The sequence below is a fragment of the Salvelinus alpinus genome, chromosome 34 (assembly GCF_045679555.1).
Source record: "Salvelinus alpinus chromosome 34, SLU_Salpinus.1, whole genome shotgun sequence".
In the NCBI taxonomy this organism is placed as follows: domain Eukaryota; kingdom Metazoa; phylum Chordata; class Actinopteri; order Salmoniformes; family Salmonidae; genus Salvelinus; species Salvelinus alpinus.
Genome location: NC_092119.1, coordinates 26,969,115 through 26,989,644, shown reverse-complemented (window position 1 = coordinate 26,989,644; position 20,530 = coordinate 26,969,115). Strand labels below are relative to the sequence as shown.

General features: G+C 42.8%; 1 protein-coding gene across 2 annotated transcripts in view; it reads right to left on the bottom strand.

Moving 5' to 3' along the window:
• Positions 1 to 809: 809 nt before the first annotated feature.
• The window catches only part of gabrb1 (gamma-aminobutyric acid type A receptor subunit beta1), a 67,329-nt gene continuing 47,608 nt past the window's right edge, over positions 810 to 20,530 (bottom strand). For both annotated transcript variants that reach the window (XM_071382639.1, XM_071382638.1), the window contains 2 exons: positions 4,434 to 4,687; positions 810 to 4,251 (listed from right to left, as the gene is read on the bottom strand). In XM_071382639.1, coding sequence (XP_071238740.1) covers positions 3,877 to 4,251; positions 4,434 to 4,687 — 629 coding nt within the window. In that variant the 3' untranslated portion in view covers positions 810 to 3,876. The remainder of the gene's footprint in view (positions 4,252 to 4,433; positions 4,688 to 20,530) is intronic.

The following is a 20,530-nucleotide window of genomic DNA, read 5'->3' as shown; positions in this document are numbered from 1 at the left end:
GTGTAATAAAGGCAATTAAATCCAAAACTCTGAGTAACTGTGGATCGTTATCACAAGGTGACGTTTGTGTCATAGCCGTGCCCCTACAGTAGATTAGATGGCAGCCTGTCTGATTTTTAATGAGTGGCACTACAGTGCATGGCCCTACTAACTGGTCTGTCATTACTCCGTCTTTGTATGATTCCGCAGGAAGTTTTTGTGATATTTGCAGACAAATATGCGTTATTTTGCTGCAGCAATTCTGCAATTTAGCATGGCAATATGCAGTGATTTTGTCCAATTTGTCGCCAAAATGTGCTGACAAGGGAAAAGTTTTGTTGACGTGTCGCTTCATTTAACCATATTATGCGGTGATTGGTTGAAAGTGTGAGCCTTCTTTTTTTGTACTGAGGTGATGAGTCAGTTTCATGCAATAATACTGCAATGATTTGACTGTTTTATGCAGAAATTGTTCGGTGATTGGTCAAATTTGCAAGCCCTCGCATAATATGCAGGGAATTGTTGATTTTGCAAAAATAATTGTCATCGCAGAATCCTGGAGAGACTGATTCCTCTTTGCTCAGTAGCTTGAGTTTTTATCTTAGATCACTTGAGGATAATAAAAATGTACTTCTAAATATGCCAGTACAGAATGGGTGTATATCAGAGGATAATAAAAATGTACTTCTAAATATGCCAGTACAGAATGGGTGTATACCAGTGGAAGTTCAAGTTATGTCTCCCAGGTTTCAAGTTTTAGCACTGAATTGAAGATACAGTTTAGCAAACAGCACTATATCGCAGACAAACTTAGCCACTTTTGCAGTTAATATTGTTAAATGAGAGTGAAGCTCAGTCTTTTATTGGGTTGGTGAGATGTCAGTTATTTTATTTGAATTCTATTTTGATCAAAGTCCTTACAATGTCAAACAAAGGATTTGTACAAAGATGTTCTCTCACACGCAGACACAAACATACTTGCACACACATTCCCAGTTGCAAATGCTTGCTTGTACACGTTACCAAGCAGAAAAACACATGCTTGCAGTACAAACACTCTAGCGCACTCAAACACACACTCTCTCAGAAACACACACTCTCCTTTACACATGAGAGCACATATAGAGCATCAGAATTATTTTTACAGTAATTTTACACAATAGAGTTTAGTACATTTCCTTATCCCTTGGAAGCTTGAGGGAAGCCTGTTGTTAAGGCTTCCATTTTGCTATGGCCGTCCAAAGAAAACATGTCCTATCTGTTAAGCGAGTCTTTGCTGAGTGGAAAGACAATATTTTCTTTCACCAGTCCATAGAATTCCATTCCACCTGAAAACAACGACAGTAACAGCAACAGAACCAAACTTGCAGGACATTTTCTGCATTGAATTTACAGATTGTCATCATAAATGCTGGAATGTCTGACCACTATCTACTTTGAATATGTATTTAGAGCATCATAAAAGTCAGTCTCAGTGTAGTTGACCACAGTTTCATTTCTTCATCTTCTCTAAAAAAAGTACAAGTTCTTTCTTTTAAATTCTACACACTAGTTATAAGTTAAGTTAAACCCTGTGAAAATATTGAGATTCTTGTTAAAGGCACAATATTCAGCCATGAGGAGAGAGCACACTGCTACTTATTGTGTCCTGTAGAAGCCTATCTGGTTTAGCTTTTTTTGTAAGCCCTGATAACACAAGCAGTTCACACGTCTACTTGGAATCCACTCATTATTATAATAATAAAGTAGTTACATCAAAATAGTCACTGGCCATTGTGATAGCAAAGCAATAGTCATGAGCAAAAGCATTTTAGCCATGGTAAAGTACCCTGTTATAATGTAAAGGGAAAGAAACACTACCATTGTTTATTCAGAAAAATGAAGATATTTTAGTTTCAAATGTGATAAATTGTCATCATCTGAGAGCCGTAGACATTGACTGGCCAGATCTGAATGTAACATGGCCTGCCAAACAGAGAGAACTGCATGATATTATCATTGAGTAAATAAAAGTTAGGATTGCTTAGAATGCTGCCGAGGCCAGTTTAGCTTTTTCCCCATCATCCAAATTGTAAGGTTCCAAAGGATGTAATAGAGTCCAACCTAATCTAATTTAATTTACAGCCACATAGCATACTTTATAAGCTTACTAAATGCATCTATTGTGACACTAATTGCTGCCCTTTAATGCTACCAAATTACACCGTTACAAGGCTATAACTACTTATCTTATTTGTTTTGTTGAACTGATATAGTACCCATTCTGGCACAGCTTTTTCTACAATAGCAATGAAACCAGCAATGAATCAAGTGAGAATTACAGGGAATTGTTCAGGTTCATACAATTGGTCATCAGGCTTGAGTATAATTACAGGGGAGTGAACAAATTCATTGAAATCCAAATAAATATATAACCTCAGCGCACCGCTCCTGTTCTTTTTATGCACCAAAGCAATGAGGCCAATGGATTTCCATGCCAAATCTTATAGCTGTAGAATATCCCATTTTATGCTATGTCAGTTTTTCTGATGCTGGAACAGTTTTCACAGAGGCCAAGGTGTTTATGAGTGGAGATAATTTAGTATAATGTTAATGTTAGTATATGTACTTGTGTTTGCCATTTAACATATAACTTTTTGAATAGCCGAGCTGCACTATAGGTTACTATACTATGTGCAAATACGCTGTACAGTACTGTGTATTTGAACAGAGATTTTGTGTTGGCTGCACTTGGCTCAACCATCTACAGCATGTATTATCAGGGCTTGCGCATTTTGATGTGGTTTCGAAAGCATGGTGACATCATAAGTCATTCTTTACCTGATTTCTTTTAAAGAAAATTACATTTTACATGCTCACAGACGCTGTGAGAATTGATACAAATTTGAACAAATTTAGATTTTTAAGATTAGTTGATTTCCAATTCACTTCTGTCCTGTACTTACCCTAAATGCAATGATTGTTCAAAAGCATACAGTAGAATGATTTATAATACAGGTAGGCTCAACTATGGAGCCTTTGCTAAGGTTTCATACAAAGGAAAGAAAACGGGCTTTGTTTTACAGTGCAAAAAGCCGGTAAGCACACATGCATCTAGCATTAACCAACAAAATCATGTCACACATTAAGAACATGCGAGGTAGCATGTTCTTCAACTCACTGAACACCGCCTTAGTCACAAGGTGTGGACTCAACACAATGAGAACTGCCTTAATCATGGGAGGAAGAGTAAATACTTAATTGAGGATGAACTTATTCATATTTAAAACAAATGAGAACTACCTTATTCACAGAGATGAGTTCAACCAAACAAGGACTTCCTAAACCACAAGATGAAGTTTTACTCAGCAAGGATTTGCTTCAATAACAAGATAGGGTTTAACTAAGAGAAAAATGTATTTGTTTTTACCCACAGTTTTTGCAATGTTTTTTTTTCTCTTTAGAAGCAAATAAAAGTTGTGTTACGGTCCACATGCAGAGGCTGAGAGGAAATAAGGTGAGAACAGGATTTCCTAACAAATAAAATGCAGTTGCAGCCTAAGAGTAACAACGAAGTCACCAAAGTCCATTTTTGGCACAAAGTTCAGACTTACAAATGCAGGTGAACACTTTCACCGCCTCTTAATTCTGTACTAATTTTCACTATTTCTATTTTGTACGGATAAATACAGCAAAAAGGTGAGAGAATTTATTAAATTATACTTCTCTTTTTATATATATATATATATTTATATCATATAATAAATTGTATTTACATTGAAAAGACATCCGCTTCACCTCGCATTCCTCAAACAGAAGTCATACAAACGGGGCTGAAATTAACTCCCCTCTCTTTTACCCTTGCTGTACAAGAACCTAGCTAGCTAAACAAACCTCTAGCGGGAATAGCCACGCACCCTAGTGGACGTAGTACAGCCAGTAGACCAGGTTGAAGAAGGTGAAGGCGATAGGGAAGATGACACGGGACCACTTGTCTATGGCGTTGACGTCCGTCAGGTCAGGGATCTTGACTTTGAGCTGCGATGCCCTCCTCCTCAAACGACTCTTCTTGTGGCCGACTGGCCGGTCGAGGGCTGGTCGACCGTACAGGTCTCGGCTGGCCATGGGCTTACGGTACTGTATGCTGGCGCTGTCGTAGGAGAACATGGTAGCCCGCGGGTCGTTGAGAGCCCCTATCATTTCAGCCCCGGTCATCCCGGCCATGCCACCCATCCCGCCCATCTCGTTACGGATCTCCAGATTGGTCAGGAGGATATTGCCGTGGGCGTCCACCTGGGGAGGGAGATGGGACAAGGAAGTGAGGTCACAATATATTACAGAACACAACAGACCATGAGCTTTGATCATTTGAAGTTTGGAAAACATTTAAGCCCATAATGCCAACTCTTGTCTTTTTTGTTGATTTTCATATGCCAGAGACTTTGAATACGAAACGCGAGACCCCCCACTCCTACCTGCACTTTGTTACTCTCCAATCGGCTCTTATTTTCGTTATTGGTTTGAGCTGCTTTCTCTGCCACCTTTTTCTGCAAGTGAGGCCCCCGTCCGAAGAAGATGTAGTTGACAAAGGCGTACTCCAGCAGGGCGAGGAAGACAAACACGAAGCAGCCCATCAGGTAGATGTCTATAGCCTTGACGTAGGGGATTTTGGGTAAAGTCTCTCTCAAGTGGGTGTTGATGGTGGTCATGGTCAGCACAGTGGTTATGCCTGGGGGAGGAAGGGAAAGGAAGGAAAGACTCAGGGTCATGGTTAGTTTAGGGTTTAGATGAGGGATCTTAAGCTCATATACAGGGTGCGCAGGCTTTTGTCTTTCAAGACACGTGCTCTAAGAAATGGGAGACTTCTGGGTATCATAGAAACAAGGATGTGGAAAAGCCCTCTACATGACTTGATGATCTCGATAATTCAATCCAGTCCAAAGCTGCATTCTAAATGCATGGATTTCTGTATGGGGTACAAGGTCAGAATGCTAATATACCACTCATATTATTGTATTAAACCAAGGTGTGGGAACAAGAGGAAAAAAACAATTTCTTCGGTCTGAAGGTAGTGCATACCAATATGTTACCTACGTTGACCTGATACATACCTTATTTACATTTACCTGTGAAAATGCCAAATGACAGTTGCCATCAGTGCCCGTCACATGCATGACACCTCTGAGCTCCAGGTGAAAACACTGGACAAGCATAGATCCAGAACAGTGTTATATTGTATTCAAGTGAGACAGTTCTCAGAAGAGCAATGCACAACTAGATAGTGCCTTGGTGTGAAGTTGTCACTCAGCCACAATGCTACATTCACTGTGACACAGACTCTTGGGAGTTAACAAGAACAAGCTGACCCAACTCAACATGGCTCAGCACACAGCCATTCCAATCACTCACTGCTCATACACTTCACCTCATCTCACAACTGCTCACTTCATACAAACAGATGGATGTAAAAATGTGCCCTGCGTTACTGCATTAGATATGTGAACTGGGATCACAAGATGGAAGATCACTGTTCGTTTGGGCATTGTTTTAGTCTATACATACAATGTTTGGTCTACACAAAACTGTTAGATCAAAATAACATCATCAGTATATAAGACTAATAGGTTTGTTAGACTTTGGTTTACAGAACTATCTACACCCATGTAGGCTACATCTATGAACTGTATACAATTATGTATATTACTCACTTAGGCGTGGGACTCATGTAAGAGTAACATGTAAAGTAAGAAACAAACTCATATTATAATCAGCCATGCACAATCAGTTCCACATTATATACTTAATGGACAAAATGCCACATTTTTGCAGGTACACTACATGACCAAAAGTATGTGGACATCTGCTTGTCCAACATCTCCTTCAAAAATCATGGGCATTAATATGGAGTTGGTCCCCTCTTTGCTGCTATAACAGCCTCCACTCTTATGGGAAGGCATTCCACTAGATGTTGAAACATCGCTGCGGGGACTTGCTTCCATTCAGCCACAAGAGCATTAGTGAGGTCGGGCACTGATGTTGGGTGATTAGGCTTGGCTTGCAGTCGGCATTCCAATTCACCATAAAGGTGTTCGATGGAGTTGTGTTCCGGGCTCTGTGCAGGCCAGTCAAGTTCTTCCACATCGATCTCGACAAACCATTTCTGTATGGACCTCGCTTTGTGCACTGGGGCATTGTCATACTGAAACAGGAAAGGGCCTTCCCCAAACTGTTACGATAAAGTTGGAAGCACAGAATCGTCTAGAATGTCATTGTATGCTGTAGCGTTAAGATTTCCCTTCACATGAAAAACAGCCCCAGACCATTATTCCTTGTCCACAAACTTTACAGTTGCCCCTATGCATTCGGGCAGGTAGCGTTATCCGTTAAGATTTCCCTTCACCGGAACTAAGGGGCCTAGCCCGAACCATGAAAAACAGCCCCAGACCATTATTCCTCCACCACCAAACTTTACAGTCTAATTTGGTAGCGTTCTTCTGGCATCCGTCAAACCCAGATTAGTCTGTCAGACTGCCAGATGGTGAAGCGTGATTCATTACTCCAGAGAATGTGTTTCCACTGCTCCAGAGTCCAATGGCGGCGAGCTTTACACCACTCCAGCCGACACTTGGCATTGCGCGTGGTGATCTTAGGCTTGTGTGCGGCTGCTTGGCCATGGAAACCCATTTCATGAAGCTCCTGACGAACAGTTATTGTGCTAACATTGGTTCCAGAGGCAGTTTGGAACTCGGTAGTGAGTGTTGTAACCGAGGACAGACGATTTTCAAGCGTTGTGTGCTTCAGGACTCGGTGGTCCCGTTCTGTGAGCCTGTGTGGCCTACCACTTCGCGGCTGAGCCGTTGTTGCACCTAGACGTTTCCACTTCACAATAACAGCACTTACATTTGAACGGGGCAGCTCTAGCAGGGCAGAAAGTTGACAAACTGTCTTGTTGGAAAGGTGGCTTCCTAAGACAGTGCCACATTGAAAGTCACTGAGCTCTTCAGTAAGGCCATTCTACTGCCAATGTTTGTACATGGAGATTACTGTGTTAATCGGTTTTATACACCTGTCAGCAACGGGTGTAGCTGAAATAGCTATATCCACTCATTTGAAAGGGTGTGCACATATATATAAATATATCACACACAAACAGACACATACAGTGGGGAGAACAAGTATTTGATACACTGCCGATTTTGCAGGTTTTCCTACTTACAAAGCATGTAGAGGTCTGTAATTTTTATCATAGGTACACTTCAACAGTGAGAGACGGAATCTAAAACAAAAATCCAGAAAATTACATTGTATGATTTTTAAGTAATTAATTTGCATTTTATTGCATGACATAAGTATTTGATCACCTACCAACCAGTAAGAATTCCGGCTCTCACAGACCTGTTAGGTTTTCTTTAAGAAGCCCTCCTGTTCTCCACTCATTACCTGTATTAACTGCACCTGTTTGAACTTGTTACCTGTATAAAAGACACCTGTCCACACACTCAATCAAACAGACTCCAACCTCTCCACAATGGCCAAGACCAGAGAGCTGTGTAAGGACATCAGGGATACAATTGTAGACCTGCACAAGGCTGGGATGGGCTACAGGACAATAGGCAAGCAGCTTGGTGAGAAGGCAACAACTGTTGGCGCAATTATTAGAAAATGGAAGAAGTTCAAGATGACGGTCAATCACCCTCGGCCTGGGGCTCCATGCAAGATCTCACCTCATGGGGCATCAATGATCATGAGGAAGGTGAGGGATCAGCCCAGAACTACACGGCAGTACCTGGTCAATGACCTGAAGAGAGCTGGGACCACAGTCTCAAAGAAAACCATTAGTAACACACTACGCCGTCATGGATTAAAATCCTGCAGCGCACGCAAGGTCCCCCTGCTCAAGCCAGCGCATGTCCAGGCCCGTCTGAAGTTTGCCAATGACCATCTGGATGATCCAGAGGAGGAATGGGAGAAGGTCATGTGGTCTGATGAGACAAAAATAGAGCTTTTTGGTCTAAACTCCACTCGCCATGTTTGGAGGAAGAAGAAGGATGAGTACAACCCCAAGAACACCATCCCAACCGTGAAGCATGGAGGTGTAAACATCATTTTTTGGGGATGCTTTTCTGCAAAGGGGACAGGATGACTGCACCGTATTGAGGGGAGGATGGATGGGGCCATGTATCACGAGATCTTGGCCAACAACCTCCTTCCCTCAGTAAGAGCATTGAAGATGGGTCGTGGCTGGGTCTTCCAGCATGACAACGACCTGAAAGACACAGCCGGGGCAACTAAGGAGTGGCTCCGTAAGAAGCATCTCAAGGTCCTGGAGTGGCCTAGCCAGTCTCCAGACCTGAACCCAATAGAAAATCTTTGGAGGGAGCTGAAAGTCCGTATTGCCCAGCGACAGCCCCGAAACCTGAAGGATCTGGAGAAGGTCTGTATGGAGGAGTGGGCCAAAATCCCTGCTGCAGTGTGTGCAAACCTGGTCAAGAACTACAGGAAACGTATGATCTCTGTAATTGCAAACAAAGGTTTCTGTACCAAATATTAAGTTCTGCTTTTCTGATGTATCAAATACTTATGTCATGCAATAAAATGCAAATTAATTACTTACAAATCATACAATGTGATTTTCTGGATTTCTGTTTTAGATTCTGTCTCTCACAGTTGAAGTGTACCTATGATACAAATTACAGACCTCTACATGCTTTGTAAGTAGGAAAACCTGCAAAATCGGCAGTGTATCAAATACTTGTTCTCCCCACTGTATATATATACACATATATATATATACACACACATATATATATATACATACATACATACATACATACATACATACATACATACACACACACACACACACACACACACACACACACACACACACACACACACACACACACACACACACACACACACATATATATACACACACAAATACATATACACATATATATACACATATATACACACACACATATATATACACACACACATATATATATACACACACACACACACATATATATACAAATACATACACATATATACACATACATACATATATACAAATATATATATATATATATATACATACATACAGTTGAAGTCGGAAGTTTACATACACCTTAGCCAAATACATTTAAACTCAGTTTTTCACAATTCCTGACATTTAATCCTAGTACAAATTCCCTGTCGTAGGTCAGTTAGGATCACCACTTTATTTTAAGAAGATGAAATGTCAGAATAATAGTAGAGAGAATTATTTATTTCAGCTTTTATTTCTTTCATCACATTCCCAGTGGGTCAGAAGTTTACATACACTCAATTAGTATTTGGTAGCATTGCCTTTAAATTGTTTAACTTGGGTCAAACGTTTTGGGTAGCCTTCCACAAGCTTCCCACAATAAGTTGGGTGAATTTTGGCCCATTTCTCCTGACAGAGCTGGTGTAACTGAGTCAGGTTTGTAGGCCTCCTTGCTCGCACACGCTTTTTCAGTTATGCCCACAAGTTTTCAATGGGATTGAGGTCAGGGCTTTGTGATGGCCACTCCAATACCTTGACTTTGTTGTCCTTAAGCCATTTTGCCACAACTTTGGAAGTATGCTTGGGGTCATTGTCCATTTGGAACACCCATTTGCGACCAAGCTTTAACTTCCTGACTGATGTCTTGAGATGTTGCTTCAATATATCCACATAATTTTCCTACCTCATGATGCCATCTATTTTGTGAAGTGCACCAGTCCCTCCTGCAGCAAAGCACCCCCACAACATGATGCTGCCACCCCCATGCTTCACGGTTGGGATGGTGTTCTTCGGCTTGCAAGCCTCCCTCTTTTTCCTCCAATCATAACGATTGTCATTATGGCCAAACAGTTCTATTTTTGTTTCATCAGACCAGAGGACATTTCTCCAAAAAGTACGATCTTTGTCCCCATGTGCAGTTGCAAACCACGGTCTGGCTTTTTTATGGCGGTTTTGGAGCAGTGGCTTCTTCCTTGCTGAGCGGCCTTTCAGGTTGTGTCGATATAGGACTCGATTTACTGTGGATATAGATACTTTTGTACCTGTTTCCTCCAGCATCTTCACAAGGTCCTTTGCTGTTGTTCTGGGATTGATTTGCACTTTTGGCACCAGAGTACATTAATCTCTAGGAGACAGAACGTGTCTCCTTCCTGAGCGGTATGACGGCTGCGTGGTCTCATGGTGTTTATATTTGCGTACTACTGTTTGTACAGATGAACGTGGTACCTTCAGGCATTTGGAAATTGCTCCCAAGGATGATCCAGACTTGTGGAGATCTACAATAATTTTTCCGAGGTCTTGGCTGATTTCTTTTGATTTTCCCATGATGTCAAGCAAAGAGGCACTGCGTTTGAAGGTATGCCTTGAAATACATCCACAGGTACACCTCCAATTGACTCAAATTATGTCAATTAGCCTATCAAAAGCTTCTAAAGCCATGACATAATTTTCTGGAATTTTCCAAGCTGTTTAAAGGCACAGTCAACTTAGTGTATGTAAACGTCTGACCCACTGGAATTGTGATACAGTGAATTATAAGTGAAGTAATCTGTCTGTAAACAATTGCTGGAAAAATGACTTGTGTCATGCACAAAGTAGATGTCCTAACCGACTTGCCAAAACTATAGTTTGTTAACAAGAAATTTGTGGAGTGGTTGAAAAACGAGTTTTAACGACTCCAACCTAAGTGTATGTAAACTTCCGACTTCAACTGTACATACATATACAGTGGGGAGAACAAGTATTTGATACACTGCCGATTTTGCAGGTTTTCCTACTTACAAAGTATGTAGAGGTCTGTCATTTTTATCATAGGTACACTTCAACTGTGAGAGACGGAATCTAAAACAAAAATCCAGAAAATCACATTGTATGATTTTTAAGTAATTAATTTGCATTTTATTGCATGACATAAGTATTTGATCACCTACCAACCAGTAAGAATTCCGGCTCTCACAGACCTGTTAGTTTTTCTTTAAGAAGCCCTCCTGTTCTCCACTCATTACCTGTATTAACTGCACCTGTTTGAACTCGTTACCTGTATAAAAGACACCTGTCCACACACTCAATCAAACAGACTCCAACCTCTCCACAATGGCCAAGACCAGAGAGCTGTGTAAGGACATCAGGGATAAAATTGTAGACCTTCACAAGGCTGGAATGGGCTACAGGACAATAGGCAAGCAGCTTGGTGAGAAGGCAACAACTGTTGGCGCAATTATTAGAAAATGGAAGAAGTTCAAGATGACGGTCAATCACCCTCGGTCTGGGGCTCCATGCAAGATCTCACCTTGTGGGGCATCAATGATCATGAGGAAGGTGAGGGATCAGCCCAGAACTACACGGCAGGACCTGGTCAATGATCTGAAGAGAGCTGGGACCACAGTCTCAAAGAAAACCATTAGTAACACACTACGCCGTCATGGATTAAAATCCTGCAGCGCACGCAAGGTACCCCTGCTCAAGCCAGCGCATGTCCAGGCCCGTCTGAAGTTTGCCAATGACCATCTGGATGATCCAGAGGAGGAATGGGAGAAGGTCATGTGGTCTGATGAGACAAAAATAGTCTAAACTCCACTCGCCGTGTTTGGAGGAAGAAGAAGGATGAGTACAACCCCAAGAACACCATCCCAACTGTGAAGCATGGAGGTGGAAACATCATTCTTTGGGGATGGTTTTCTGCAAAGGAGACAGGACGACTGCACCGTATTGACGGGAGGATGGATGGGGCCATGTATCGCGAGATCTTGGCCAACAACCTCCTTCCCTCAGTAAGAGCATTGAAGATGTGTCGTGGCTGGGTCTTCCAGCATGACAACGACCCGAAACACACAGCCAGGGCAACTAAGGAGTGGCTCCGTAAGAAGCATCTCAAGGTCCTGGAGTGGCCTAGCCAGTCTCCAGACCTTAACCCAATAGAAAATCTTTGGAGGGAGCTGAAAGTCCGTATTGCCCAGCGACAGACCCGAAACCTGAAGGATCTGGAGAAGGTCTGTATGGAGGAGTGGGCCAAAATCCCTGCTGCAGTGTGTGCAAACCGGTCAAGAACTACAGGAAACGTCTGATCTCTGTAATTGCAAACAAAGGTTTCTGTACCAAATATTAAGTTCTGCTTTTCTGATGTATCAAATACTTATGTCATGCAATAAAATACAAATTAATTACTTAAAAATCATACAATGTGATTTTCTGGATTTTTGTTTTAGATTCCGTCTCTCACATTTGAAGTGTAACTATGATAAAAATTACAGACCTCTACATGCTTTGTAAGTAGGAAAACCTGCAAAATCGGCAGTGTATCAAATACTTGTTCTCCCCACTGTATATATCACACACAAAAGTATATCCATGGATTTTATATATGCATCTGGGGTTTACTATGCATCATTGGGTAAAGCACACCCCCAAGCGTGTCATCATATTGATAACAGTAATCCTGCCAGTATGCACACTATAAACAGTAGACAAGCTGACAGAAGAGTGTGAAATACTTGGAAAATGCAACCACTTACCAATCAAAGCAAATGCAGTATCTGTGTATGCTGTATGTGTTTTATTTAAACCCAATAACCTGTGAAAGTTGATTCTTCACAAACAGCAAAATGTTAACAAAACTGGAGCCACCCTTTTTGTAGGCAGGAACAAAGACCGGAAGCAGCGTTATGGTATTTAGCTAAAAAATATAGGAGCATCAGTAGCTCTAGCTAGCTTAATAATTGTGGCGTGAAATATTTACACTTTGCCTCCCGGGTGGCGCAGTGGTCTAGGGCACTGCATCGCAGTGCTAGCTGCGCCACCAGAGTCTCTGGGTTCGCGCCCAGGCTCTGTTGCAGCCGGCCGCGACTGGGGGGTCCGTGGGGCGACGCACAATTGGCCTAGCGTTGCCCGGGTTAGGGAGGGTTTGGCCGGTAGGGATATCCTTGTCTCATCGCGCTCCAGCGACTCCTGTGGCGGGCCGGGCGCAGTGCGCGCTAACCAAGTGGGCCAGGTGCACAGGGTTTCCTCCGACACATTGGTGCGGCTGGCTTCCGGGTTGGAGGCGCGCTGTGTTAAGAAGCAGTGCGGCTTGGTTGGGTTGTGCTTCGGAGGACGCACGGCTTTCGACCTTCGTCTCTCCCGAGCCCGTACGGGAGTTGTAGCGATGAGACAAGATTGTAATTACTAGCGATTGGATACCACGAAAAATTGGGGAGAAAAGGGGATAAAATTTATTTAAAAAAGAAAAAGAATATTTACACTTTTACAGTTAGTTAGTTAGCAACCGTTTCTTCGCTAGCTACGGTAACGCCCCCTTATAATGCCTCAAAATGTTCTTTACTGATTCTTTAGTTGTTCCACAGATAACGTTCTCTGCTTCTTTGCTTTGGTACATTTCAGCTCTCACCTTAAACTCAGGTTATATCACTGATGCACACCAATGAGTCAGTAGCTAGTCCACTGTGTGTTTTGTAAGGGTACAAACTGCCTCAGGGGTAGGGCAACCATGCATGTGAGGACACAAGGACACACTCTGCTGAGGGGTGTGTGTTTGTGTGTACACTCGACCTTGATGACAATGAGCATTTCAGGATTCATCTCTGACCTCCATGTCGTGGCTGCAAGGAAACCCATATTGGATGAGATAGTAAGCACCTAAAGAATCACTGTGCTTTGGAGGATGAATAGGTAGCCCTTAACTGTGCCTTTGGGGCTGTGTGTGTCAGTCTATCTTAAGACTGTGTCCGTGTGCATGGATGCATACTGCCTAGGGGGCTGTGTGTAAGTACAAGTTCTGCCTAGGGGGCTGTGTGTAAGTGTACACCAAGGTTATTATAGTTTTGTGTTTTTAGATTCGTTTTATTAGTTTTATGATTTCAGTTTAGTTTCAGTTCGTTTTCAGATCTGATTGACAAGTTTTACAAAAACATTTCTATTTAGTTGTATATTATTTAATTTCAGTTTTAGGGCCAAAAAAACAACCTATGCTTGGGAGACTATGAGCCATGTATGTGTTGTATAGTTTTTGTGATTTTTGAGAGGTCACTTCATGTCACTGTGGGGCAGTAATGCACAAGGCGATACAAATAATAATAATAATTTATTACATTTGTAAAGCGCTTTTCATTGTACAGAATAATCGCAAAGTGCTTAAATTAAAATGTAAAAACCAAATAGAAAAAAATGGACAACTAGACAGGGCAACTGACACAAAGAACATAGCTGACGCTACAAGTAGGGTTGCAAAGGGTCGGAAACTTCCTGGGAATTTTGCTTAAGTTCATCAAAAAGGTTAGCCTATAACAGTGAACCTTTTTTTGTGGGATACACAAGGCATATCTAGGTCTTGTGGAATATTTTGGTTAAACTATCCCCAATTCAATGGAATTGCAACCCTCTGCATGCACAGTGCATTCTTCCATCACATGTACAGCTGATTCTCAAGATCTTGCACACTAATGAGGTGCTATTGAGCCCACACTACTACACTGTCTGAGCCAAGGACTACATGCTTTCTGGTAAATTTTGATTACAATATGGGTGGGGTGAATATATTCTATACATACATACTTTTTTATTAACTAGTAAATAGTAGCCTACAGCAAAGTGTGTTTAAATCATTTCTAACTTGTTAACAATTTCTGCTAGTTATTTTTTGCTACCATGTGGGTTTTAGCTTGCTTGAGCCTGCTAATTGAGGTGTTAATTCCATACATGTTCCATTTTAAAACATTTATCTTACAAAGGAGTTGTTTAATCTAACTATTTATCTGTACATGGGATTGTATTTTTTTTTTCAAAAATTTTCTCTAATCTTTACAGGAAAATTCCAGAAGCACTATCTGTTGTGTGGAGACATTTCACTGCAGCTAATGTAGAAGGAAAAGCTGTGTACATTTGCAAATACTGTGCCAAATCATATGTGAAGAATGCAACAAAGATGCAGAATCATCTGGCCATGTGCATAAAGTTCCCTCAGCGCTCGCAACAAGCAACCTCTGACAAAAATCCCTCAATTTCTATTCGAGGTGAAAATTATGAATCAGACACCTTATCGATAGCAACAGCTCATGGTCCTCCTGGAATCAGATGTTTTTTTGACTCAATGGAGGAACGTAGTCAGAGAAATGCTGATGAATGTCTTGCTCGAGTTGTGTATGCAACTGGTTCACCGCTGATGCTCACAGGCAATGTGTATTGGAAGAGATTTCTGAATGTTCTTCACCCAGCATACACCCCTCCAACCAGACATGCTTTATCTACTCATTTGCTGGATGCGGAATTCAACAGAGTTCAAGTGAAGGTCAAGCAAATCATAGAGAAAACAGACTGTATTGCAATCATCTCTGATGGGTGGTCGAATGTTTGTGGGCAAGGAATAATTAACTACATCATCTCCACCCCTCAAACAGTATTCTACAAGAGCACATACACAAGGAACAACAGACACACCGGTCTCTACATTGCAGATGAGCTGAAAGCAGTCATCAATGACCTTGGACCACAGAAGGTATTTACACTGGTGACAGACAATGCTGCGAACATGAAGGCTGCTTGGTCTAAAGTGGAGGAGTCCTACCCTCACATCACACCCATTGGCTGTGCTGCTCATGCATTGAATCTGCTCTCCAAGGACATCATGGCACTGAAAACAATGGATACACTCTACAAGAGAGACAAGGAAATGGTTAGGTATGTGAAGGGTCATCAAGTTATAGCAGCAATCTACCTCACCAAGCAAAGTGAGAAGAATAAGAGCACCACATTGAAGCTGCCCAGCAACACCTGTTGGGGTGGTGTTGTCATCTTGTTTGACAGTCTCATGGAGGGGAAGGAGTATCTCCAAGAAATGGCCATATCACAGTCTGCCGATATGGACAGCCCCATCAAGAGGATCCTCCTGGATGATGCATTTTGAGAGAGAGTGGTAAGCAGCCTGAAACTCCTGAAACCTGTAGCAGTAGCTATTGCACTGATTGAGGGAGACAATGCCATCCTGTCTGATGTTCAGTCTCTGCTTGCAGATGTAAGAGAATACATCCGTACTGCCCTGCCCACTTCATTGTTGCTCCAAGCAGAGGAAACTGTAGTTCTGAAATACATCAAAAAGCGTGAAGACTTCTGCCTGAAGCCCATATACGCCACAGTGTACATGTTGGACCCCAAGTGTGCTGGCAAGAGCATCCTGTCTGGTGCAGAGATCAACAAGGACTATGGTGTCATTACTACCGTGTCTCGCCACCTTGGCCTGGATGAGGGCAAGGTTCTTGGCAGTCTGGCGATGTACACTTCCAAGCAAGGGTTTTGGGATGGAGATGCAATATGGCAGTCGTGCCAACATATCTCATCAGCCACCTGGTGGAAGGGACTTTATGGATCTGAGGCTCTTTACCCTGTTGCCTACATCATCCTCCAAATCCCACCAACATCAGCCTCCTCAGAGCGCAACTGGTCCTTGTTTGGGAACACACACACCAAAGCACGCAACAGGCTGACCAATACAAGGGTTGAAAAATTGGTGGCCATCCGGGCAAATTTGAGGCTTTTTGAGCCTGACAACGAGCCATCCTGAACAAGTTTGGAAAGTGACAGTGAAGATGAGGCCTCAGAGTCATGAGTCAAGATGAGGCCTCAGAGTGGACATTGAGGAGGTCCAGGGAGAAGACATGGAAGCCTGAGAGAGGGACAACCAAAGCTTTAGTGTCTAGACTATCATTTTACAGATGTATGTTGAAAATGTTTTTGGGAGATGCGATGGATCATTGGGGATCACTCAATATTCCCTTTCTTTTGTTGTTCAGTGAAATCATCCCATGTGAAGAGTGAACTCATTTAATTAAAGTTCAATTCGTATTATTATAAATTCGGACTTGTTCTGGGATTGATTTGCAATTTGTTCAATTCGCTATTATTATAATATTTTTTTTTCACCTTTATTTAACCAGGTAGGCTAGTTGAGAACAAGTTCTCATTTGCAACTGCGACCTGGCCAAGATAAAGCAAAGCAATTCGACACATACAAGAACACAGAGTTACACATGGAATAAACAAAACATACAGCCAATAATACAGTAGAACAAAAGAAAACAAGAAGTCTAAATACAGTGAGTGGAAATGAGATAAGATAAGGGAGTTAAAGCTAGTGAGGGAGATATGAGTCTCCAGCTTCAGAGATTTTTGCAGTTCGTTCCAGTCATTGGCAGCAGAGAACTGGAAGGAAAGACGACCAAAGGAGGAATTGGCTTTGGGGGTGACCAGTGAGATATACCTGCTGGAGCGCGTGCTACAAGTGGGTGCTGCTATGGTGACCAGTGAGCTGAGATAAGGTGGGGCTTTACCTAGCAGAGACTTGTAGATAACCTGTAGCCAGTGGGTTTGGCGACGAGTATGAAGCGAGGGCCAACCAACGAGAGCGTACTGGTCGCAATGGTGGGTAGTGTATGGGGCTTTGGTGACAAAACGGATGGCACTGTGATAGACTGCGTCCAGTTTTTTGAGTAGAGAGTTGGAGGCTATTTTATAGATGACATCACCGAAGTCGAGGATCGGTAGGATGGTCAGTTTTACGAGGATATGTTTGGCAGCATGAGTGAAGGATGCTTTGTTGCGATATAGGAAGCCGATTCTATATTTAATTTTGGATTGGAGATGCTTAATGTGAGTCTGGAAAGAGAGTTTACAGTCTAACCAGACACCTAGGTATTTGTAGTTGTCCACATATTCTAAGTCAGAGCCGTCCAGAGTAGTGATGCTGGACGGGCGAGCAGGTGCGGGCAGTGATCAGTTGAATAGCATGCATTTAGTTTTACTTGCGTTTAAGAGCAGTTGGAGGCCACGGAAGGAGAGTTGTATGGCATTGAAGCTCGTCTGGAGGTTAGTTAACCGTTTGGGTCTTTGTAATTTAAAGGTAGACTAAGTGAGATGGCATTGCATGCATCAACCAATGGTTGCGCGCCACGTCATCGACTGTGCAGTCGGGCACCAGATTGCAATACCATAAAGAGGTTAGCTGATAGGTAAAATACTTATCCAGGCGTTGTAAAATCTGGCATGCGTCAAAATCTGAGCAGAGAAACACGACCGACATCTTATAGCAATCTGGTGCTCGACTGCACAATCAATGACGTGGCACGCAACCATTGGTTGATACATGCAATGCCATCTCACTTAGTCTACCTTTAAATTAAAGTCAATGTCACTAGTCAAATTCAGAAGCTTGAAAACCCAATTAGAAAAAAGCTTGAAAACCCCATTCAATTTTTGCCGCCCCCCCCCCCCCCAAAAAAATACATGTTTTTTTGTTTTATTTTAATTAGCTTTGGAGTCCAAGATAATATTTTCAGTATAGTTTTAGTTTTTCAAACAGGTTTGTAAAATATTTAATTTCAGTTTACTAAATCGTTTTTAAAATTATTTATTGTTATTTTTAGTTTCAGTTTCAGTTTACTAAAATGACCTTGGTGTACACTCTGCCTAAGGGGACTGTGTGTGTGTGTCGGCGACTTCCGGCGCCGACACGAGATGGCCGCCTCGCTTCGCGTTCCTTGGAAAATATGCAGTATTTTGTTTTTTTATGTGTTATTTCTTACATCGGTACCCCAGGTAATCTTAGGTTTCATTACATACAGTCGGGAGGAACTACTGAATATACGATTAACGTCAACTCATCATCGTTCCTACCAGGAATATGACTTTCCCGAAACGGATCCAGTGTTTTGCCTTCCACCCAATACAATGGATCTGATCCCAGCCGGCGACCCTGTGCGACGCCGTAAAAGGGGCAAACGAGGCGGTCTCCTGGTCAGGCTTCGGAGACGGGCACATCGCGCTCCACTCCCTAGCATACTACTCGCCAATGTCCAGTCTCTTGACAATAAGGTTGATGAAATCCGAGCACGGGTAGCATTCCAGAGAGACATCAGGGATTGCAACGTGCTCTGCTTCACGGAAACATGGCTAACTCAAGAGACGCTAACGGAGTCGGTGCAGCCAGCTGGTTTCTTCATGCATCGCGCCGACAGAAACAAACATCTTTCTGGTAAGAAGAGGGGCGGGGGGGTATGCCTTATGATTAACGAGACGTGGTGTGATCATCATAACAACACACAGGAACTCAAGTCATTCTGTTCACCTGATCTAGAACTCCTCACAATCAAATGTCGACCGCATTATCTACCAAGAGAATTCTCTTCAATTATAATCACAGCCGTATATATTCCCCCCCAAGCAGACACATCGATGGCCCTGAACGAACTTTATCTGACTCTTTGTAAACTGGAAACCACACACCTTGAGGCTGCATTCATCGTAGCTGGGGATTTTAACAAGGCTAATCTAAAAACAAAACTCCCTAAATTCTATCAGCATATCGATTGTGCTACCAGGGCTGGAAAAACCCTAGATCATTGTTATACTAATTTCCGCGACGCATATAAGGCCCTCCCCCGCCCCCCTTTTGGAAAAGCTGACCACGACTCCATTTTGTTGATTCCAGCCTACAAACAGAAACTAAAACAACAAGCTCCCGCGCTCAGGTCTATTCAACGCTGGTCCGACCAATCTGATTCCACGCTTCAAGACTGCTTCGATCACGCGGATTGGAATATGTTCCGCATTGCGTCCAACAACAATATTGACGAATATGCTGATTCGGTGAGCGAGTTCATTAGGAAGTGCATTGACGATGTCGTACCCACAGCAACGATTAAAACATTCCCAAACCAGAAACCGTGGATTGACGGCAGCATTCGCGTGAAACTGAAAGCGCGAACCACTGCTTTTAACCAGGGCAAGATGACCGGAAGCATGACCGAATATAAACAGTGTAGCTATTCTCTCCGCAAGGCAATCAAACAGGCTAAGTCCCAGTACAGAGACAAAATCGAGTCGCAATTCAACAGCTCAGACACAAGAGGTATGTGGCGGGGTCTACAGTCAATCACGGATTACAAAAAGAAAACCAGCCCCGTCGCGGACCAGGATGTCTTGCTCCCAGACAGGCTAAACAACTTTTTTGCCCGCTTTGAGGACAATACAGTGCCACTGACACGGCCCCCTACCAAAACCTGCGGGCTCTCCTTCACTGCAGCCGAGGTGAGTAAAACATTTAAACGTGTTAACCCTCGCAAGGCTGCAGGCCCAGACGGCATTCCCAGCCGCGTCCTCAGAGCATGCGCAGACCAGCTGGCTGGTGTGTTTACGGACATATTCAATCAATCCTTATCCCAGTCTGCTGTTCCCACATGCTTCAAGAGGGCCACCATTGTTCCTGTTCCCAAGAAAGCTAAGGTAACTGAGCTAAACGACTACCGCCCCGTAGCACTCACTTCCGTCATCATGAAGTGCTTTGAGAGACTAGTCAAGGACCATATCACCTCCACCCTACCGGACACCCTAGACCCACTCCAATTTGCTTACCGACCCAATAGGTCCACAGACGACGCAATCGCAACCACACTGCACACTGCCCTAACCCATCTGGACAAGAGGAATACCCATGTGAGAATGCTGTTCATCGATTACAGCTCAGCATTTAACACCATAGTACCCTCCAAACTCGTCATCAAG